This window comes from Camelina sativa, chromosome 4, assembly GCF_030686135.1.
Source record: "Camelina sativa cultivar CO46 ecotype springtype chromosome 4, ASM3068613v1".
Classification (NCBI taxonomy): domain Eukaryota; kingdom Viridiplantae; phylum Streptophyta; class Magnoliopsida; order Brassicales; family Brassicaceae; genus Camelina; species Camelina sativa.
The window spans coordinates 20,870,928-20,892,938 of NC_141883.1; the positions used below are offsets into that span (position 1 = coordinate 20,870,928).

General features: G+C 36.8%; 3 protein-coding genes and 4 pseudogenes across 7 annotated transcripts; 2 read left to right on the forward strand and 5 right to left on the reverse strand.

The window, feature by feature from the left end:
• Nucleotides 1-777: 777 nt before the first annotated feature.
• LOC104780793 (1-aminocyclopropane-1-carboxylate synthase 9-like) lies at nucleotides 778-2,814 on the reverse strand. The gene is made up of 4 exons (XM_010505333.2): nucleotides 2,542-2,814; nucleotides 2,318-2,449; nucleotides 2,065-2,225; nucleotides 778-1,967 (listed from the first exon to the last, which is right to left on the reverse strand). Exons 1-4 carry the CDS (start codon nucleotides 2,686-2,688, stop codon nucleotides 995-997), a joined length of 1,413 nt encoding a protein of 470 aa, XP_010503635.2. The 5' UTR covers nucleotides 2,689-2,814; the 3' UTR covers nucleotides 778-994.
• Nucleotides 2,815-6,819: 4,005 nt separating this feature from the next.
• On the forward strand, nucleotides 6,820-9,443 carry LOC104780796 (pentatricopeptide repeat-containing protein At3g49710 pseudogene; annotated as a pseudogene). Its single transcript, XR_015596946.1, has one exon. The product of XR_015596946.1 is annotated as a pentatricopeptide repeat-containing protein At3g49710 pseudogene (transcript).
• On the reverse strand, nucleotides 9,102-11,379 carry LOC104780795 (putative pectin methylesterase CGR2). The gene is made up of 7 exons (XM_010505334.3): nucleotides 11,154-11,379; nucleotides 10,569-10,729; nucleotides 10,436-10,475; nucleotides 10,304-10,342; nucleotides 9,796-10,170; nucleotides 9,654-9,709; nucleotides 9,102-9,443 (listed from the first exon to the last, which is right to left on the reverse strand). The coding sequence occupies exons 2-7, from the start codon at nucleotides 10,689-10,691 to the stop codon at nucleotides 9,291-9,293; spliced, it is 786 nt and encodes a 261-aa protein (XP_010503636.1). The 5' UTR covers nucleotides 10,692-10,729; nucleotides 11,154-11,379; the 3' UTR covers nucleotides 9,102-9,290.
• A 30-nt stretch (nucleotides 11,380-11,409) lies between these two features.
• LOC104780797 (GTP-binding protein At3g49725, chloroplastic) lies at nucleotides 11,410-14,764 on the reverse strand. Its single transcript, XM_010505337.3, has 13 exons — nucleotides 14,057-14,764; nucleotides 13,894-13,958; nucleotides 13,732-13,794; nucleotides 13,549-13,638; nucleotides 13,358-13,470; nucleotides 13,197-13,271; nucleotides 12,915-13,059; nucleotides 12,771-12,826; nucleotides 12,630-12,680; nucleotides 12,492-12,546; nucleotides 12,346-12,402; nucleotides 12,126-12,245; nucleotides 11,410-12,037 (listed from the first exon to the last, which is right to left on the reverse strand). The coding sequence occupies exons 1-13, from the start codon at nucleotides 14,595-14,597 to the stop codon at nucleotides 11,591-11,593; spliced, it is 1,878 nt and encodes a 625-aa protein (XP_010503639.2). The 5' UTR covers nucleotides 14,598-14,764; the 3' UTR covers nucleotides 11,410-11,590.
• A 783-nt stretch (nucleotides 14,765-15,547) lies between these two features.
• LOC104780798 (pentatricopeptide repeat-containing protein At3g49730 pseudogene) lies at nucleotides 15,548-17,706 on the reverse strand (annotated as a pseudogene). Its single transcript, XR_015596947.1, has one exon. The product of XR_015596947.1 is annotated as a pentatricopeptide repeat-containing protein At3g49730 pseudogene (transcript).
• A 187-nt stretch (nucleotides 17,707-17,893) lies between these two features.
• Nucleotides 17,894-20,327, forward strand: LOC104783966 (pentatricopeptide repeat-containing protein At3g49740 pseudogene; annotated as a pseudogene). Its single transcript, XR_015596945.1, has one exon. The product of XR_015596945.1 is annotated as a pentatricopeptide repeat-containing protein At3g49740 pseudogene (transcript).
• Nucleotides 20,328-20,530: 203 nt separating this feature from the next.
• Nucleotides 20,531-21,959, reverse strand: LOC104780799 (receptor-like protein 44 pseudogene; annotated as a pseudogene). Its single transcript, XR_015596948.1, has one exon. The product of XR_015596948.1 is annotated as a receptor-like protein 44 pseudogene (transcript).
• Nucleotides 21,960-22,011: the final 52 nt, after the last annotated feature.

Here is a 22,011-nt window from a genome sequence, read left to right on the forward strand (position 1 = left end):
ATTTTATTAAATCTACGTAGTATGAGTTCGATTATTTCGTTCGTAGCAGTACCAACAAAAAGGTTACAAAGCACATGTAGTTTTTGGAATAATTTAGTTTGACAATATCATGTCTACGAAAAAAAGCATCATAATCTTTGACCGGTATATGATAAATTGATAAATGATCGACTATACTTTAAATAAAGAGTTACTTGATTCATAATATATTGATAAAGTACTGTTATTGCTGATAAGTGAAAAACGAGAAGTTGACTCAAAAAGAAATTTTGAACAAATCGAAATTAACTTTCATGTGTTTTGATTGTTTTAAAAAACTTAGAAGCCAGATTTAGGAGTACTCTGTACTCTATATGTTACTCCGAACTGCTTTCCTATATATTTTGTTCCATTAAAGTAAACTAAGTTGGCCTAGGACTGAGTCTTTGACTATGTATTCTATTGGTTTTCTCCGTTGCAATTTAACTAGTTTCTGTTACTTAACGATCATTTGAGTCAAAGGAGAACCTATTACACGTTACAAATTATAAAATTAATGTGTGTGTTATATATATATACGTACATGGTTGATATTTGTACACTACAAGAGATATCAAAATTTATGAACTACAGTATTACATGTAAACAATTAATTTAGAAAATGGACATATCTATTAACATTTTCATGGATAAACACGTAGCTTTTATTGACATTACAAGAGATAGATATATAAATAGCCATTACAAATAAATTTGGATCAAGTGCACTTAATGATAGTACAACTTACATCCAAATAAAAAACTGGCTTACAAATTCTCAGCCAAACATATATAGTATAAAGAAATGAATATAATATAGTGATATTAAAAAAAAAAAAATATAGTGAATAATATTCAAGAAAATGTATATAATGTAATATACATTTTCCCAATATTAAAAAACGAATTATATTTTTTAAAATGAGTTGGTATAGGAAGATTTGCTTTGTCTTAACTTGGGAAGATGAATTTAGTTTCATCGCTCAACAGGTACACGGTCGGTCCATGAAACCCGGAAAACCCAGTTAGAGACAGTCCTCTTCCTCAAACTCTTGATCCTTTCATGGCTGCTTTTAGATATCATTCTTCTACTATCTGTTGACTCTACGTACTCTTTGAGCCTCTTCATCGCCAAATCGAGTGTATCTTCACTCATGTTGGCGAAACAAACCCTAAACCAACCCGGTTCAGTACAATGGCACGATGAACCGGGTGAAATATTTAGCTTGACTTCATATACGATCTTCTTCCAGAGCTCAAGCTCTGCTTCGAATGTGTTTGTGTCCAAGAGATGTCTCATGTCAACCCAACAGAACAAACCAGCGTTGCTTTTAAGACAAGTAACCCCTGCAGCTTCTAGACCGGAGACGAGTTGCTTCTGACGAATCTTGAGTCTTTTCTTGTTTTCGTCGAGGTATTTACTTGTGAACTTCTTGTCTGAAAGCAATGCAGAGAGAAGGTACTGTGTTTGAGACGACACGAGGCCGAAACTTGACATTTTTGTTGCAGCGGAAACAACCATTTCGTCGTTGGAGTAGATTGCACCAACACGAAAACCCGGTAAACCGAGATCTTTGGAAAGACTATAAACAACATGAACTCGTTTGGAGACTTCGCTGTTCTCAAGGTTCTTGTCTTTTAAGACATCCATGACACTCACAAACTGTTCAAACCCAAAAACGGTACCTGAATAGATCTCGTCGCTTATGAGATGAATGTTTTTGGAAGAAATGAAGTCAACGAGAAGGTTAATTTCTCTTCTGGTCAACATAGTGCCAAGAGGGTTAGACGGGTTTGTAACCAGAACTCCTTTGACCTTAAGATCAAGCTTTTGAGCTTGTTGATAAGCTTGTTGGAGAGCTGACTCCTTTATTTGGAACCCATTAGAGCTTGAGCAATGAATAGGTACGATCTCTGCCCCCGTTCTCCATTTCAAATCTCTATCGAATCTGTATACATAAGCGAATAAAATACTGTCAGCTCATGTTTCTTGGGAAATAAGAAAGTGAATATCTTTAACTTAATTAATTAGGGTGTAAAAATTACCCTGGATAGTAAGGAGTGGGTAAGAGGAAAGCATCGCCGGGTTCCGCGAGACAAAACATTAGAGTTTCGTTAGCAGAGGTTGAACCAGCAGCTAGGACAATCTTGCTTGGATCAAATCTTACTCTATTTCCTCTTATTTCCTCCATAAACTCTGCCAAAGCCTACAGACAAAAGACACTATTAAGCTACTCGTGTCTTAAGTTACATATTTTTTATTATTGATAAGTTCAAGAGAAAAACATCATTTACTTACTTTCTTGAATTCGGGTAGGCCATGATAGTCTTGGAAGAGAGCAAGCTCTTTGAAAATGGATTGGCCGTCCTTCTTCAGTCCCGCTGCGTCCGGATTCCTAGCTAACCATGTCTCTATGAGATCAAAACATAGCTGCATACAAAAAATATCATATAGATTAAGTAACAAAAATAAATACAACAAAGATTTGTCGATATCGGTCAAAGACACGAAGTTATAGTTACCTGGTTTTCCGCAAGACCCATTTGAATAATCCCATTAGGGTTCTTGATTTCGTCGTAAGGGTTCTTCTCGTATTCTTCCCATCCCAAGAAGTAGGAAGAGTCTTGTCCATGAGCATTGCTTGTCACCTTTGTCGACAGTTGTTTCATTTTCTTGATAGAAGAATGAAAACTAATTAGAGAATGTTTGGTTTGATATGAAAGATGGTAATGAAGGACGAGAGAACGGTCTTGTGAGAGATATGTTATATTAATTAGGATTTAGTTAGTTGGTGAAAAGTGAGATGTGGAGTGTAGTTGCTTGAGGTTTGTGGGAGGTATATATACTTTTTTTTTTTGTTTCCTTTGAACAAGTTAGTTTAATTGTCTCGTCATGTACATGTGGGAGAGACAACTTCCGTTTTTCACTTGACGTAACTAATAATTTATCAGTTATCATTTATTGTTTTCATGAACTTAAAAAAATCAAAGATTTGGTAGTAAAGAATATTCAACATACTATTATTGAAAGTGTCGATTTGCTGTTTTAGTTCTATACCTAATTACATATACTCTTATATATTCTGCTAATCTTATACAAATCTAAACATATCTTTATGTCTACGTCTATATATATAAAGTTAAATTCAATCATTTCATTTTAAAAATAGTTTGTGTGAAATGGCATAGCTAATACATAGAACTGGACTAAAATGTTCTAAAATTTCGGAGGAAGTTTAATAATATTACTATGAAATTTTTATATTACACAAACACATGAGATAAAATAACAACTATAAAGTCTACAATAATGATTGGTGAAGCTTTACACTTAGTCAAATAAAAATAATGTTTCCATAAAACGCGTTTTCTGTCACCGCCCATACTGCATGATAGTGAATTAGCGACCAAAACAATACAAAAACTATTTTTAGATCGAATGTCATGATAATGTGTTGGGGGTACTTTCACCTTGTATTTCGGGGATCATCTGAAATATAATCTGAAATGTTTATAATTGTTACTATGGTATGGTCGTATACTTAATTAAGCTCGAGTTCAATAAACGGTTTTAATTAGTGGGGGAAATTTGACCAAAAACAAGAAAAAAAGAACAGATATGGGACTAAACCCAAAAGACCATGACTTTAGTTTTGTTTTACAGATGCTTTAATTTCCACTCACCAAAAATACATGAATTACACATTATTAAATATATAAATGTATATATGTATTCGTAATCTCTAAACAACTTTTTATGGATAAAATACGTAATCTAAATTAATTGTTGGAAAAAATATCAAGAAGATCGAGTTTGGATATTTTGAAAAATTGGCTACCTTGCCGAAGAAAACGTAAACCATAAAAAAAGGAATCCGCTCCATATAATTATACAATTATTAATCAAACTATAAAACAATAACATAACAAGAAAGTCAGATTAAAGATCTTGAATATTCTTTATTAGTATGATATACAGAAAACATATAAAATTTAGCCTCAAAATCTCTTTAAAAGTTTAATACATCCTTAATATCAATTTAAGAATTTTTTGTACAAAATATGTTGGCAGCCATCTTTTTAATGTGATGATTTAGACGAATAAAATATATTCTATTTTTTAATCAGAGTTGATAAAGTCATTATGGTTAAGGTGATCGAAGAAGAAGAGATATAGATGTTCTCTATTTGTTTAGTTAGTTTTTGATTAGGTTTGCAAAATTTGGATCAATTACTATTAGTGTTGTTGTTGATTTAACGATGACATAACAAGATAAACCCAATGAATGAGTTGTCTTTTCTTAGTTCTTTCAATGAACTCAAAAACACCTTCAATAAATTATATGATTATGATTATGATTATGATTATAAATCTATTAGGGCAAATTCTGAAAATGTTAATGAGTTGAATAAAACCATTATTAACGACAGTGCATGGAAATATCCCTCATTAAGGACAGTGCATGGAAATAATTCTGCATCATAATTAACTAGAAAATCATTTGAGAGTTATGTGGATTTATTCTGAATGAATCCGCATACATAAAAAGTAGATTTGATTTGAGTCTTTTTTTCAATAAAATTTTCCTCGTTCAATCAAGTCAGAATGTATATATCTTTGTCATCATAGTTCAGATAAAACCAATATTTTGAAAACAAAATAGCATACTGGAGATTTAAGACATAGATTGTGGATGGATGTTATTAAAAAAAGAAAAGGGTAATCCCACATATAGAGTGATTTTGTTGTCCAGTTGTTTTTATTCAGAATAAATCCACATATAGAAAAAGAGTCATTTTGAAAAGTATATGTTTTTGAGTTATACCTTGAAAAATACTTCATTTTCTATTTTTAATAAAAATTAAAACTTTTATATTTAAAATAACAGTTTTTTACATATTTAAATTTAAACATACATTTTTAGTAATCAACACTAAAATCGAATTTAAAAAATAAATAATAAACAAAATTCGAAAGAATAATTATTATAGTAATATATATATATATATATATTAACACAAATATGTTTTATTGATTTTATATATTTAAAAATACAAGATAATATCTACATAAATATATTAGAAAGTCTATCGCTTAATATATTTCATTTTATATAAAGAAAAATAATCAACGCTCCAAGCCCATTTTTCAACACAACATTTCACCAAATTTTGCCTCAATTAAATGATTCTCATTTACAAAAACTTACAAATTAAACTATTTAATGTGTTTTTAGTTTTTACTAATAATAAATCATTAAAATCTATACCATGATAATAACACATGAATTAATATCGGTATAATGTTGTTATTCATTATTATTTTCTAAAAAATATTTAGGATCATAAATTTCTAAAATTGTTAATTATATAACAACTTTGTAAAAATTAAATATTTAATTACTACCAATAAATTGTTTTGGTATTTAAAATATAGTTTTTTGGTTAATTATTACTGTTTAAGTAAAATCAGGGTTGACTTACACATCGTCTACATCCGATGCGATAGTTCTTTTGCATCATCGTCACAATTTATTTTTAGCCAATCCTTCTATCGTAACTCATCGATTGATATAACTGATTTTATAGAAAAAAAAATACTAGGAAAAATAAGACATTGTTAGGAGAAAAATAAAATTTTTACTCACTGGATATTGGAATTACTTACTAGATTTTAAAGAGAACTGGAAAAGCAATGATGAGTTGCCAAAAAAGAAGAAGGTAACAACATGTTTAAGTTTAGGTTAAAATCTAAATAGTTTTATTAATTCAATTCAGATTTATTAAATAATTAGGGTAAAAATATAAACAAAAAAAAATGAATTTGGATTGGACATGGTGCTTACATTGGGTCAGCGTCGGGGCTGAAAAAGATTATATTATTAATTTTACGTATTTAAAAATTGTTTTAAAAATAATAATAAAAAAGGTATTTGCAAAAATCTAAATAAAAAGAGGATATTTTCTAAATTTACCCTAGAAAAAAAAACGAAATTGATGTGCAAAATAGTAATAACAAAAAATAAGAAAAGTAAATGAATCTATAAAATATATGCTTTAAACTGAAAAGACTAAGAGCCGAAACTAAACTATGACTTTGTTTAATTCTCTTCTTCTGAAAACAGAACGACTAATATTTAGGTTTATCACCCAGTGGTGAACCGTTACCCCCTCTTGTTTTATCAGCTAATGGAATTGCAATATTGCACCATGTCATATTACATTTAAACATAAATTAAACAAATGAAGCATATTAAAAAAATCATAATAAAAATATTAATTTAGTTGAACAAACCGACATAAAATCTCATTTAGTTATAAAATCTAAATCTTAATTATCATTTATAAACCCAAACAGATAAATAACTTTGTTTAATTATAACATCTAAATTTTATTCTTCATTTAAGCAACATATAATCACGTTTAAAATTGTAAAATTTAAACCCTAATTTTTCTTTATAAATTTAAACTGACACATAATCTCGTTAATTGTAAAATCTAAATCCTACTCCACTTTTATAAATCCAATCCGTCATATATCTATTTTGGTTATAAAATCTAACTCTAATTCTCATTTATAAACTTAAATCCACATATAAACTTTTTTTGATTGTCAAATATAAACCTTATTTTTTTTATAAACTCAAACCCACCGTATAATCTTGTAAAATAAAAATTCGATAGTATATTATTAGTTTTTTTATATAGATAATATTTAAAAAATAGATATTGTATTTGTTCTATTAGATTATAGATTTTGATTGGTTAAATGTTAAAAGGTGAATAAATGTAAAGGGACCACCCTTTAAATGTAAACCCAAAAAATTTGAACTGCAAATGCGAGAAAGTAGAAACCGAGTGATTAGTGATTACTACATACAATCTCTGAGAATCACTTGTAGTAGTAACTATTAGATGAACCAGACGCCATGGAAGTTCAAATCTTTTCGAGACCTTCTACTAAAATCTGTAGCGGAGAGAGATCTCTTCACTGGGAAATCACTTCACGCGCTCTACGTGAAGTCCATCGTGGGTTCTTCCACTTACCTCTCAAACCACTTCGTGAATCTTTACTCCAAGTGTGGTTGTCTTTCCTACGCAAGAGCCGCGTTCGACTCCACGGAAGAACCCAATGTCTTCTCTTACAATGTAATCGTCAAAGCTTACGCGAAAGATTCCAAAATCCATATTGCACGTCAGTTGTTCGACGAAATTCCGAAACCGGACACTGTTTCTTACAATATCCTCATCTCGGGTTACGCTGATACTAGAGAAACTGTTGCAGCGATGGTTCTGTTTATGAGAATGAGAGAATTGGGATTTGAGGTTGATGGGTTTACGTTATCAGGGTTGATAGCAGCTTGCTGTGGCCGTGTTGAATTGATAAAGCAGCTTCATTGTTTCGCTGTCTCCGGAGGGTTTGATTCTTACTCTTCTGTGAATAACGCCTTTGTTACGTATTACAGTAAAGGCGGGCTTTTGAAAGAGGCCGTGTCGGTGTTCTGTGGGATGGATGAATTAAGAGATGAAGTTTCGTGGAACTCGATGATTGTGGCTTACGGGCAGCACAAGGAAGGAGCAAAGGCCTTAGATTTGTATAAAGAAATGATCTTTAAAGGGTTCAAGATCGATATGTTTACATTGGCTAGTGTTTTAAATGCTCTCACGAGCTTGGATTGTTTGATAGGTGGACGTCAGTTCCACGGTAAGCTGATCAAGGCAGGGTTTCACCAGAATTCACACGTGGGAAGTGGTTTGATCGATTTCTACTCGAAATGTGGGGGTCGTGACGGTATGTCTGAATGTGAGGTGTTTCAAGAGATCCTATCGCCGGATTTGGTTCTTTGGAATACGATGATTTCTGGATATTCAATGAACGAGGAACTCTCTGAAGAAGCTGTGAAGAGTTTTAGACAGATGCAACGTATTGGACACAGACCTGATGATTGCAGTTTTGTCTGTGTCACCAGCGCTTGCTCAAATCTCTCCTCTCCTTCTCAGGGAAAGCAGATTCATGGCTTGGCTATCAAATCTCACATCCCTTCGAATAGAATCTCTGTGCACAACGCATTGATTTCATTGTATTACAAAAGTGGAAACCTGCAAGATGCAAGGCGTGTATTTGATCGAATGATGGAACTTAATGCCGTGTCTTACAATTGTATGATTAAAGGTTATGCGCAGCACGGACATGGAACAGAAGCTTTGCTTTTATACCAACAGATGCTGGACTCGGGTATTGCACCTAACAATATAACCTTTGTAGCTGTTCTTTCTGCTTGTGCACACTGTGGTAAAGTCGAGGAGGGTCAGAAGTACTTTAACACCATGAAGGAGACATTCAAGATCGAACCAGAGGCTGAGCACTATTCTTGTATGATTGATCTTTTAGGCAGAGCAGGGAAGCTAGAAGAGGCTGAGAGATTCATTGATGCAATGCCGTATAAGCCAGGCTCTGTTGCTTGGGCCGCGTTGCTCGGTGCTTGTAGAAAACACAAAAACATGGCTCTTGCAGAGAGAGCAGCTAATGAGCTTATGGTGATGCAACCATTAGCTGCCACACCGTATGTGATGCTAGCAAACATGTATGCAGATGCAGGGAAATGGGAAGAGATGGCCTCTGTGAGGAAATCAATGAGGGGGAAAAGGATAAGGAAGAAGCCGGGATGTAGTTGGATTGAAGTGAAGAAGAAGAAGCATGTGTTTGTGGCAGAAGATTGGTCTCATCCGATGATACGGGAAGTGAATGAGTATCTAGAGGAGATGATGAAGAAGATGAAGAAAATTGGGTATGTGATGGATAAGAAATGGGCAATGGTGAAGGAGGATGATGCAGGCGAAGGAGAAGAAGAGATGCGGTTAGGACATCACAGCGAGAAGCTAGCTGTGGCTTTTGGGTTGATGTCGACAAGAGATGGAGAGGAATTAGTTGTGGTGAAGAATTTGAGAATATGTGGGGATTGTCACAATGCAATCAAGTTTATGTCTACAGTTGCAGGTAGAGAGATCATTGTAAGAGATAACCTTAGGTTTCATTGCTTCAAAGACGGCAAGTGTTCATGTGGTGATTACTGGTGATAAATTGATAATAATTATGATTTAATTGAATAGGAAAATTTGTGTTGACGGATTCAAACAATAAGTAGAAAAAAACTGACTTGTTACAAAATACAAGGAGAATATCGATTACGCTATTCTTTTTTGGGTGCGGCTCTACGTGTGATGTGTGAATATCCTTTAGTGTGGACCAGTAGGCTTTGGAGGCTGCTGGTTAGTGTAATGGCTTGAGGTGGAAGACTTGGCAGGCTGGTTTGTATAATCCTTTGGAAACAGCCTGTTCAAACTTCTTGCTTGGTGCTTCGTTTTCTTCTAGGTTTGTCTGGACGAAAAAGCGGTTCCACCACGACGCGCTACGCATTTTAGCCTGCCAACAATAATAAGAGTGTTAGTATTAGGTCTTGTACTTATAGTCTCTGTCTTAAAGAAAGATAGGTAAAATGTCAATGTTTGAATCATGAAAAGGTGCTAATGACTAATTACATAGTAGTAGTACGCTAATGCCACTAAACAATAACAGGAAGGATGGTTTAATCTAGTCATCAGGACTCAGAAAAACAGGGTATAGTAAACTTACGGGTCGGCCAAATTTAGACAGTTCAGCAACTTTAGCTCTCTGCTGACCAGGGAGACCTAGAACAATTGAATTTTAAGAGTTAGAAACCAAAAACATATACTTTTGTTATCAACACCTTTTACCAAGTTTTATGTTAGTTTACCTGCAAAAAGAACAACACCATCTGAAGCTACCCTTGCGAGTTCAGGCACAGTCTTGTTCAGGTACTTGGGTGAGAGATAATCCAGAGCATCTGACACGATGACAAGAGAGAAAGACTTTGCCCGGTAAGGCAGAGGGAACTTGATATCAGCCACACGTACAAGACCTTTGCTCACAAAACTCTTGCAGTGCGAATCTGCATCCTCGATGTCATATGGTTCAACACCCCAGGCTTCAGTCTCTTCTTCTTTCAATAAACTGGAAACCACTGAGCATGTGTCAGGACCCACATGCAAGACTTTGCGCATGCCATCTCCATAAGCCTTCTTAAGAACAGGAATGGCTCTTTGGACTTCTGCTGTGCAAGAATAGTCACCTGCGAATTCATAAACAATTGCAACAAAAAAATGTCAAACCCGAGAGTCAAGCATTTGAACAGGTTAAACTGCAATTGCGAATGAAGGCATTAACTTAAGCACATGTAGTGAACAATGAGAAATAAGGATTACCAGTAACTTTGCTGACTTCTTTGATACTTTTAAAGATACCTGTGATGGAGTAAAATATGAATTCGTTAATAGAGCAGCTGTACAGAGTGCAAAAAGACATAGTATACAATACTAAGATGATCATATACATACCTGGACCACTGTAAGCATAACCAATGAGAAGGCAAGCCCCCTAGAAATTGAAAACACACAAAACAACAATTTATAGTTAGAACCATATATAAAACATTGATATCCAGCAAAAGGGCAAGAAAAAAAACCATACCACAAGGGCAAGGCAAATAGATAATAGTGGAGAAGATCGAGACTTTGAGTGCAAAGCTCCAGCAAAAGGGAAGCTTCCACCATCTCCTACACGTCTTGTTGAACCTACTTGCCGTCTCGCCATGACTAAAGATCCCAACAAGCTCAAGCTAATAAATAGATCTACAAAAAAAAAAACGCAACAACAACACCCACTAAATTGGATCAATCAATATCCTTTATATTGAACTGAACATCCAGACAGAGAACACAAAGCAGAACAACGCTCTTTGCCATTTCACTATGAAACAAATCGATTTTGAATCAACACAGCTAACACTCACACTCACCACATGGAATAAGAATAAAGCAATCAAATTAATTTCTCCCACATACATAACCCATCAACGTAGAACACAGATCCATTGGAAACAAACAAAACACACATAAAACCTGAAACCTATTCAGATCCCACCATGAAATTTTAGCTACGTTTTCGTTAACCCAATTTAGCAACATCTTACCCAATTCATAAATTTTCAACAGATAGATCCAGCTCGCAAAAAGGGAAACCCAAATCGAGAAGAAGGAAGAAATCAAAATCTACCTTTGGATCAATGGAAAGGGTTTGGATCTAAGATCTGAGATCCGAGAAAATGAGCACTTTTTTTGTAAGAGAGAGCTTCACCTCACTAGAATGAATTTACTAAAAGGGAGAGAAGAAGAAGGGACTTCGAAGTGTTAATTTTTATCACATCACTGCCCCAATATCGCTATCTACTTATTTATATACACTTGCCCTTTTGTTGTTAAAAGCGCGTATGGCTATGATTCTACGACGCGCTGTTACGAGAACGACGGCGTATTAAAGCCATTCCTTTAATATAACCAAAAAGAACAACCCAAACATCTTGCCGTTTTTATTACACATGCACAGTTTCGAAAAAAACCACATGCATTTCTTTTTGTTCTGTGGCACACACACGCACACAAAAAAAAAAACAAACAGAACATTGTTTTCTTTCATCGTTGATCTAAGGGGAGTTATCTCGCATCATCTTCACGAGGTGGTCTCCATTTACGCTTATCAAGTTCGCTGCTTTCGACTATCGTATGATGGTCGAGCCTCTTCTTTATTAGAACATTCACTTTTTCATCAATCAGATATATCAACTCCTTCAAACCAGTTCCGGTTAATGCAGAAACTCTAACGTGTGGTCCTTTCTTCTCCGAAGCATCTAGTTTACCAACTTCTGGAACCTTCCAGATCTCAGCAGACTCACTGACGTTTTCATCTTCACACAATAGCCACCCATCAGTGTCATCATCTTGGTTTTTGATTTCGTCTTCTTCATCAACGGTTTCTTCAGCTTTTAAACCGTCGTTTAACTCAGCTTCTTCTTCTTCTTCTTCTTCTTCTTCTTCTTCTTCTTCTTCTTCTTCTCCTTCCCCATCATCTAGAAATTTCTCGTCCTCCACTTCATAATCAATCTACAAGAAAAAAAAAATCCCCAGTGTGAAAGAAGGTGGTTTGTTTCTTCTACTTGTATTGGTATAGACAGGTTTATTTCAATCCTACCTTATTCCAGACTTCAATCATATTTTGAAGCTTCTCTTCAGATACTCCTATTTGTTTAAGGACATGGAACACTGTTGCACGATGCTCCTCGATATTTGGAGCTGTCGAATCGACCACATGCTGCAGGCAACCAATCACATCAACGCCAAGATCTTTCGGAAGTTTTCACTACTACTTATAACTTAAGAATATGATTTTTATTTCTTTATTTAGCTCTTACTATAAGTATATCAGCTTCAACAACTTCTTCTAGAGTCGATTGAAATGCTTCCACCAGCTGCAAAAAGGCGTCACCCACGAAAAGAAAAGTAAGTGAAATATCCACTTGAAAAGGAATAATTGATATTAAAGTAGGTTATATATTACCTGTATAGGCAGATCTGATATGAATCCAACAGTGTCACTAAGATGCACAAAATTTCTGAAAAGAACTCAACTCTTGCGATTCAATACAAGTTCATGTGCACCATAAAGTTATGATTTCCAAAGTACAAATCAACTTACCCAGAAGGAAGATAGACACTCCTGAGTGAAGGATCTAATGTGGCAAACAATCTGCAGAGACCAGACCAAGCATTCAAAAGTTATGAATTCAGTTTCAAATTTGACATTTTGAAGATAGTTTTGAAACCATTTGAATTATACCGCTCATTGCAGTAGAGAGCACTCTTTGACAATGCACTTGTCAGAGTCGATTTTCCCTAACAAAAGCAGATTAATTAATACTCAGAGAGTAGAGTAGACTAAAAACAGCTGAAAACTCCTTGGGAGAAAAATTCAAACACTTACAGCATTTGTGTAACCAACAACAGCAATGGTAGCTGCACTCTCATACTTTCGCCCCGCTCTTTTCTGACGTCTAGCACGTTGCAATAGTCGTGTTCGCTGGGCTTCTTTAATATGGGATAACAAGCGAAGCCTCCTGTCTGCTATCCTGGTGCATCAAAATTTTGTTAAACGCATAGATTAAATAATAGAAAAGAGAGCTCTGCACTACGTCTTTCGGTTAACCAGCAATTAGACATAGAATATGCAAATGTGGTCTGAGAAAAGCTTTGGAAATCAACTTACCTTCGGCGTTGAAGCTGAAGCTCAGTTTCTCCTGCACCACCTACAAAACCACCGCCGGTTCCACTTGCTGCTCTCCTGCACAACAATTTTACATGTTCATCAATGTCTCAAAATTCAAAAGAGTAAAGGGAATACGCAAAGTAGCAAGACAAATCATTCACCCTCGGGCACTGACAACTTCAGCTTCTCCAAACTGCCCAAAAGAGTGGCGTCCATCGGTACCACGCACTCGAACCAGCCTGCTCTTTTTGTACATCAGAGCCGCTAACTCAGCCTGTGAATGGACGAACCAAGCAGCTATCAGTAAACATTTCCTAGTATGTAAAAGACAAAACTTTCTTGTCACCAGTACCTGTAGTTTTGCTTCCTTTGTATGCGCATGAGCATTAAATATTTCGATTATAAGGCCTACACGGTCAAGTACAGGTTTTGCCCATATTCGCTGAAGAGTCAAATGCAAAGACACAACATTAGCTTTAAACATAAGGAAAACAAACAAACAAAAATGAAGAAACTTAGGGTTTCGTGGCATTACCTCTAAGTTCCGTTGTTGAATAGCAGTCAACATGGCGTTTACAAAAACAGCATCAACTTCTTCCTGAGCATCAAGAGATTGTAAACAGCATGACTCAACTTTTCATTACAGCCAGCCAAAGAAAAAGGAAAAAGAAAAAACAGAAATGTTTTAGCTGCTTGCCTTAGAATCTTCAGCATTTAGATGGCATTTGATGTTGTCTACAGTCCCAGGCCCGAAATAAGTATCTAAAAATCGAAACACACTTTTAACAATCTGTCTCTCAGGAATAACGTCGAACACATGGAAGGCATGATTCTTAAAAAAAATCTAAACACACACAAACCTGCGCGAGGTTTAGATGATCTACGAACAGGGTTTTGAACAACAACATGAGAAGGCAATTCCTTTTCGAAGAAATCAGATTCAAAGTAGCCATATCTCTGTTCTTCAAGCGAATTCGCGAGACAGAGCGCTTCGTTAAGCTTGGCCTGAAGAAACTTAGGCGGCGTTAGACGAGGCTGGACTAGAAAGAGCTTAGGCGCGCTCGAAGGATCTTTAGGGTATAGCAAAACGGAATCTTTCGAACGCGAGTCTTCTTCTACTTCGCTCGTCGTCTTAGGAGCATGCCGTTTCGAAGAGAATGGAGAAGATAAAGGAGACAAAGGTGGCGTTTTGGACCTAAGATGGTTACGAGCAAGGGGCGATGATGTCGTTACGGATCTAAGACGGTCCCGAGCATGAGACAATGTCCTCAACATTGAGGTACGATTTGAAAGTTTTTGACGATTCCAAAGTGGGATCTTGGTGTTCTTGTACAAAAGACTTGCTTGATCACCAAAGTTCAAGTGATTCAGGCAAAGTGCGACACTTGTTGTACTACTCATTCGGAAAAATCAAGTCTGCTCGTCATCGGAACAATGCATCTTAAGCTTCTCGTCGTATATTTGTTGCTGTGACTTTGTGTTAAAACTTTAGGTCGGTTCGTTTGTCTATTTTGATTTGGGAAATATGTCAAAAAGAACACACACAAAAATAGTCATCAACTAACAAAAAACTAAAGAAATTTGGTAAATTAAATATATAAGTTCCATCAATTTTCTAAATAAATTACAAATATTTGTTGATTTTACTAATAAACCACAGTGTTAGCAAAATTATGCTAAGTAGTTAAATTGACTTACCAAATAAAGCACAAAATTTTGTTTAACTATCTAATGAAAATTTTTAATACTTAATAGAGAATAAAAAGTTAAATTTTCGGATATCTAATATCGTTTTTTATTCGATATAATCAACAAAAGTTTGTGATTTATTTGGAAAGTTAAAAAAAAATTCAAACAATTAATTATATGCAATGTTCATCTTTTTATCAATAGTTTTGTAAGTTTATGCTTTTTGAGATCTTTTCATATTCAATTTATTCGGTTTTGAGATTTTATTAGTTGAGTTTGAATTTGAATTAATAAACTCGGTTCAGTTTAACACTTAAAATGCCTCCAAATTCTTAACTTTAAGCATCTTTAGAATAAATAACATTGAGAATGGCGGTTCCTAGACGAACGATTGTTGTTGTGATGATGATACATAAACTATACTTAAAATGTCAAACTCCTACCTGAAGTAAAATATGTTTGTCCAAAAACTTCATACAATGTGCGTAAAACTGGTAGTTCGTGCCGATTCTGATGCTAAGCATGAACAACAACGTTTTAGTATCACGATTTTGGCTAGTGTTAAATAACACCGTCACAAAGGAATTAGCTACGTAGGAATGTATCCTTTTCCGAATAACAACAGTGCCACTTTCGATCTTAGTCAAGTTCAAGAGATCAAATGAATGCAACTACATGTTTATTCTTAGCAAAGAGAACAAATAGATCGAACTATGTAATGAAACAAAGCAAAAGCATGAACGTTTGATTTAACTAGGAATCTAAAGTTGCTTCTTTTGGAAACTCTAGGTTATAACGTTACAATACTTTAGCTTTACTTCGTTCACCTCCTCCCTTAAGCCTATGATGAGTTGTCCCTTTCTTCTTCCCTTCTTTAGTCCCTTTAGGTTTAGCTTTCTCAATCAAAATCTCCTCACCTCTCTTCTTATACATCTTAAAACTCATATCTCTCTCACTTGCCATCTTCATCACCTTCTCTGTGATCTCTGCAGCGATCGTCCTATTGTACAGTTTATTCAATCCTTTCATAAGTTTCGCATAAGTATCAGGTTGCGGCATTAAATCCATCTCCATCATATTCAAACAATACGAACACGCCTCCTTCACGTGACCTTTTGCGAGCAAAGCATGGATCCATATTGTCCAAGCTGCTACATTAAGCTCACAAGAAGAGCTTTTGTTTGATATGCAACTCCAAACATCTTTCGCCATTTCAAGCTTATCATCTCTAACAAGGTTATTCAGCAACGACTTCAGCGTTCCATATTGAGGCGCAGAGAATATTCCTCGGCTTACCATCTCTTTGAAACGATTACATGCTTCGATCAGACAACCTTGGCTTGTAAATCCATTAATCATAATAACAAATGTATCAACTCCAGGGCTTAAACCATCAGCTTCCATTTCATTCCATAACCTAACCGCTTCTTTCACTTCCCCTAACTTACAAGCTAACCTGATCACTACATTGTAAATGAGAAGATCAGGATGACAACCTACTTGCTTCATCTTCTCAATCAAATCCAAACACTCTTCAAACTGCTCTTTCTTCTCATGAGCCACCATTATCTGCATATACGTTACTTGCGATGGCATGACTCCTTTCTTTCTCATATCGCCCAAAACACTATAACCCTTATCGATCATCTCCCATTTGCAAAACCCACTTATCAGCGCCGTGTAAGTCACGAGATCAGCCTCACATCCATACCTTTCCATCTCAACAAAAACCCTCATCGCCTCATCCATCCTCTTCTCCGTCTTACACAACGCCTGGATCAAAACCGTGTAACAATTCGCATTCGGCTCATACCCTCTCTTTCTCATATCCTTCATAAGATCATAAGCATCCGCCATTTTGCCAGCATGAGCATACCCACTAAGCAAGTTAGTGAAAACAACAATGTCAGGCTCAAGCCCTGCTTCCTTCATCTGAACCAAAACTTCTTTAGCTTCCATCAACTTCCCTTCCCTACACCAACCATACAACAACGAAGTGAAATACCTCAAATTCGGAGGATACTTCTCTCTCATATCTTCCAAAAGCTTTGAAGCATCCTTAACACTACCGTTCTTACACAAAGCATCTAGCAAACACCCGAAAACATACTCGTCAGGCTCTAACCCATACTTTGGCATTTCGTCGAGCACCTCAACTGCTTTCTTCACCATATTAGCAGAAGCAAACCTCCGCATCAGTATAACGAACAACTCCGCCTCAATCAACTCCGGATTCTCTTTCCTCATCTCTTCAACTAAACCCCAAACAGCTCCAAACTGCCGCATTTTACTAAGAACCATCACCATCGATTTACACACTTCGTAGCTGTGACAGTAACCAGGCTGCTTCGCTGCCCAGAGATAGAATCTATAACCCAAATTCCCAGCATCACCACACCTACTCAACACTCTTACTATTAACCCGGGTCGCAGATCAATACCTGATTCGTTAAGAGTAAGCTCCAACTTCGGAACCCTAGAATGGTGATTCCGCAAAATCCTGTATATCTTCTCGACGTCACCGGCGAATTCATCTTCTGGACAAACTAAGCCAACCCCATTCTCCTTTCTCTCTGTTGGTTCCACGAAACCGTCTTTAAGAACTCTGGAAATGTGAAACCTTTTGCAAATGAGATCAATTCGAGACTTTGCTTGAGACGATGGTAAGAGAAGAACACAGCGTTTGGTTAGGTTTAAGAATCTACTCATCCCTCTCGAGAACGACCGTTTCGTCTTATAAAGTCTTCTCCTTTTTCCTCTGTTTTTGCTCTGTTTTATTCAACAACAACAATTCAACAACAAAGCTTATAGATGACTGATGAGAAAAGCTCTATGTTTAATACACAGCGTCTGCTTAGTTTACAGCTCTCACTAAAACGACATCGTTTCGTCTCATAAAGTCTTCTCCTTTTTCCTCTGTTTTTGCCGTTTCGTCTTATAAAGTCTTCTCCTTTTTCCTCTGTTTTTGCTCTGTTTTTGGCATATGGTTCAAAGCTTATAGATGACTGATGAGAAAAGCTTTATGTTTAACAGAGAATTTACCAGCCATAGCCGAGAACTCGATTACTTTGCTCAATTTAAACCGGAGACTAACGGGTCTCACTCGCTCCGGCGAGAACAGAAACGCGCTCAAGCTTTTTGCCGATGTTCACCGTTGCACAACTCTGAGACCAGACCAGTACAGTGTCTCCGTAGCAATTACTGCTGCTGGGCACCTCCGTGATACCAACTTTGGTGGTCAGGTTCATAGCTATGCGATTCGCTCTGGTTTATTGTGTCACTCTCACGTCTCCAATACGCTTCTCTCGCTCTATGCGAGATTAGGGAACTTAGTTTTACTGAAGAAGAGTTTCGAAGAGATTAAGGAGCCTGATGTTTATTCATGGACGACGCTTCTTAGTGCTTGTTTTAAGCTTGGGGATATAGAGTATGCATTTGAGGTGTTTGATAAAATGCCCGAGAGAGATGATGTTGCTGTTTGGAATGCTGTGATCACTGGTTGTAAAGAGAGTGGGTATTACGGAACGAGTTTCGAGTTGTTTCAAGAAATGCACAAGCTTGGTGTTAGTCATGACAAGTTTGGCTTTGCTACTGTTTTGAGTATGTGTTACTATGGTTCTTTGGATTTTGGTAAGCAGGTGCATCCGCTGGTTATAAAAGCTGGGTTTTTGGTTGCTTCATCTGTTGTGAATGCCTTGATTACAATGTATTTCAATTGCCAAGTTGTTTGTGAAGCCTGTCTGGTGTTTGAAGAAGCTGATGTTGCTGTTCGTGATCAGGTCACTTTTAATGTGGTTATTGATGGTTTGGCTGGTTTCAAAAGAGAAGAGTCTTTGTCAGTGTTTAAACAAATGCTAGAAGCTGGTCTTAGACCAACCGATCTAAGCTTTGTTAGCGTGATGAGTTCGTGTTCATGTGTGGGTATGGGACACCAAGTACATGGATTAGCCATCAAGACAGGGTATCAAGATTATACTTTGGTTAACAATTCCACTATGACAATGTATTCTTCTTTTGAGGAGTTTGATGCTGTTCATAAGGTTTTCGACTCATTGGAAGAGAAAGATTTGGTTACTTGGAATACAATGATCTCCAGCTATAACCAAGCAAAATTGGGCGAGTCTGCGATGTCTGTATACAAACGAATGCACAGAATAGGAGTTAAACAGGATGAGTTTACTTTCGGAAGTCTTTTAGCAACCTCTCTAGATTTAGATGCCCTGGAGATGGTTCAAGCGTGTATAATCAAGTTCGGGCTTAGTTCAAAAATTGAAATTTCCAATGCTTTGATATCTGCTTACTCGAAGATTGGTCAGATAGAAAAAGCTGACCTAATATTTGAAAGATCACTGAAGAAGAATCTAATCTCTTGGAACGCAATAATCTCGGGGTTTTACCATAACGGGTTTCCCTTTGAAGGGTTGGAAAGGTTCTCGTGCTTGCTAGAGTCAGAGGTCCGGATCCTACCTGATGCTTATACTCTTAGTACCCTTTTGAGCATTTGCGTAAGCATTTCATCTTTGATACTCGGGAGTCAAACGCACGCGTACGTCCTTAGACACGGCCAAATCAAGGAGACGACATTAATAGGTAATGGCCTTATAAACATGTACTCTCAGTGTGGGACTATACAAAAATCTCTTGAAGTGTTCAATCAAATGTCTGAAAAAGACGTTGTGTCGTGGAACTCTCTGATCTCTGCGTACGCTAGACACGGGGAAGGGGAGAGCGCGGTTTTAACATACAAAGCCATGCGAGATGAAGGCGAGGTAGATCCCGATGCAGCCACATTCACAGCGGTCCTCTCTGCTTGCAGCCACTCCGGTTTAGTCGAAGAGGGACTCGAGATTTTCAACTCAATGGTGGAGTCTCACGGTCTGATAGTACCTAACGTGGATCATTTTTCGTGCTTAGTTGACCTTCTTGGTAGAGCTGGTCACCTCGATGAAGCGGAAACTTTGGTAAAGATCAGCGAGAAGAGCATCGGGTCTCGTGTAGATGTGTGGTGGGCATTGTTTAGTGCTTGTGCTGCTCATGGAGATTTGAAGCTTGGGAAGATGGTTGCCAAGTTACTAATGGAGAAAGAGAAGAATGATCCATCGGTTTATGTCCAACTGTCGAATATTTACGCAGGAGCTGGTTTGTGGAAAGAAGCAGAAGAGGCTAGAGAAGCTATGAACTCAATAGGAGCTATGAAGCAACGAGGTTGCAGCTGGATGAGATTGTAATCGAATAAACTTAGGTTTTAACCGGTCGACCCGGTTTATTTTTCATTCTATTTATTCAAAATTTACTCGAAAGATAATTCAAAATTTTTAAAAAGCATAATCATGAGTTCTCTTCTTGATTGAGTGGGAGGGATAATGATGAATGATGATGATCATAAGTAGCTCTTGTATCATTTTTTTTATCTATAGAATACAAAACACACCGTTTCATCTATTACTGAGTACTGACACAACGTACTGGCATCAAGGTACCCAAATCAGTATTTTGGTCCACTTGTTCGTCTCTCAACAAACCAAAAAAAATAAATCCCGCACTATCCGTTAGTACCAATAATACACAAATCCTTTCCATTGTTATTTCGAAACATATCTCAGTTTAACTAAATTAATTCATTATCCTATTTCTTCTGCTTCACCTTCCCATAAAGAATATTCTCATTCCTTAAAATATAACTCAAAACATAAATAATAACAACAACAAAAACTATATAGGAAACGAAAAATAAAATAAAACTCAACAAATGAAGAATGATTTTAGTTTAGTAATCGTTGGCCGTAAATTAGTTTAGTAATCAGGCATAGATTGACTAATCTTACCTTCTTCTTCAACCATCTTCTTCTCAGTAATCCTCAACCATAAACAAACACCAGTAAAGCTAATCATCAAACTCGCCACGCCACTCCCTAACCCAATCCCAACGATGGCCATCACAGACAAGCCTTTACTCTTCATCATCATCTCCTGCAACGGGTACCCGTACAGTCCCTTGTTCCCTACGAACGAGCTCGCGTTAAACCTCGGGAAACTCCCGGTTCGGTTCGACAGATACGTCGGGATCTGACCGGAGAGTTTGTTGTTCGAAACATCAAACGCAGACAGCCTCGCTAAGAGACCTAGCTGCTGAGGAATCGAACCGGAGAGCTGGTTATCGTGGAGATCGATCACGTTTAAGTAAGCGCAGAGAGCGAGCTGCGGCGTGATTTCGCCGGAGAGATAGTTAGACGAGAGGTTAAGGACGGCGAGGTTGACGAGGTACTGAATCTCCGGCGGGATAACGCCGGAGATCTGGTTTGAGGATAGATCTAAGGACTGGAGGTTTGTGCAGTTGGAGAGAAACGGAGAGATGGTGCCGCGGAGGGAGAGGTTTGCGAGGGAGAGTTTGTAGATTCTTCCGTTGTTGCAGGTAGCTCCGGGGAGGTATGAGGTGAAGCCTGAGCATGGGTTTGAGAAGACGGAGTTTGTCCAGTTACGGAGGTTGCTCGCCGGGTCTTGTATGCTTTCACGGAGGTTTTTTAAACACGCCTCGTCGTTTGGATCGGCTGTTGTTGGACGTTGTGCCGTTTCTAATGTTAGTAGGATAAAAAGGAGTAACCGGTTGCTAAACCGGTGACTCCTCGCCATTGATTTTTCAGAGAGGTTTCGAAATGGTTGACGAAGAAGAAAGTGGAACTTTCATGTGAGTGGTGAGGTTAGTGTGTTCAACCCCAAAAAAAATAAAAAACGGTCACAGAAGAAAATTGTAATGGGTAAGGGCGTGTCGTAGCAGGGGACTGAGGTATTATGCGTAGGATAAGAGGTGGGAAAATTAAATTGAATTTGGTTGTGTTGGGTCTTCTGGTCTCTGGTCTCTGCCTTGGTGTGAATTATACTCAGCTGAATATATTCAACTTTAATTATTGTATAAATTGTGTAGAATCAACAGTCATGATTAGATCTTAATCATGCCATCCATTTTCTTTTTAGTAAGGAGATCAACTGACAATAGAAATTAGAATTGTTCTTTGGTCTTCTTACTTAAAAAGTAACTAGTACTTCTTTTTTTTTTTTTTTTTTTTTTTGTTAAAGAACAATAATATTGCAGTGGACAGTATGTGCATCTTTATAGTGTGACAGATTC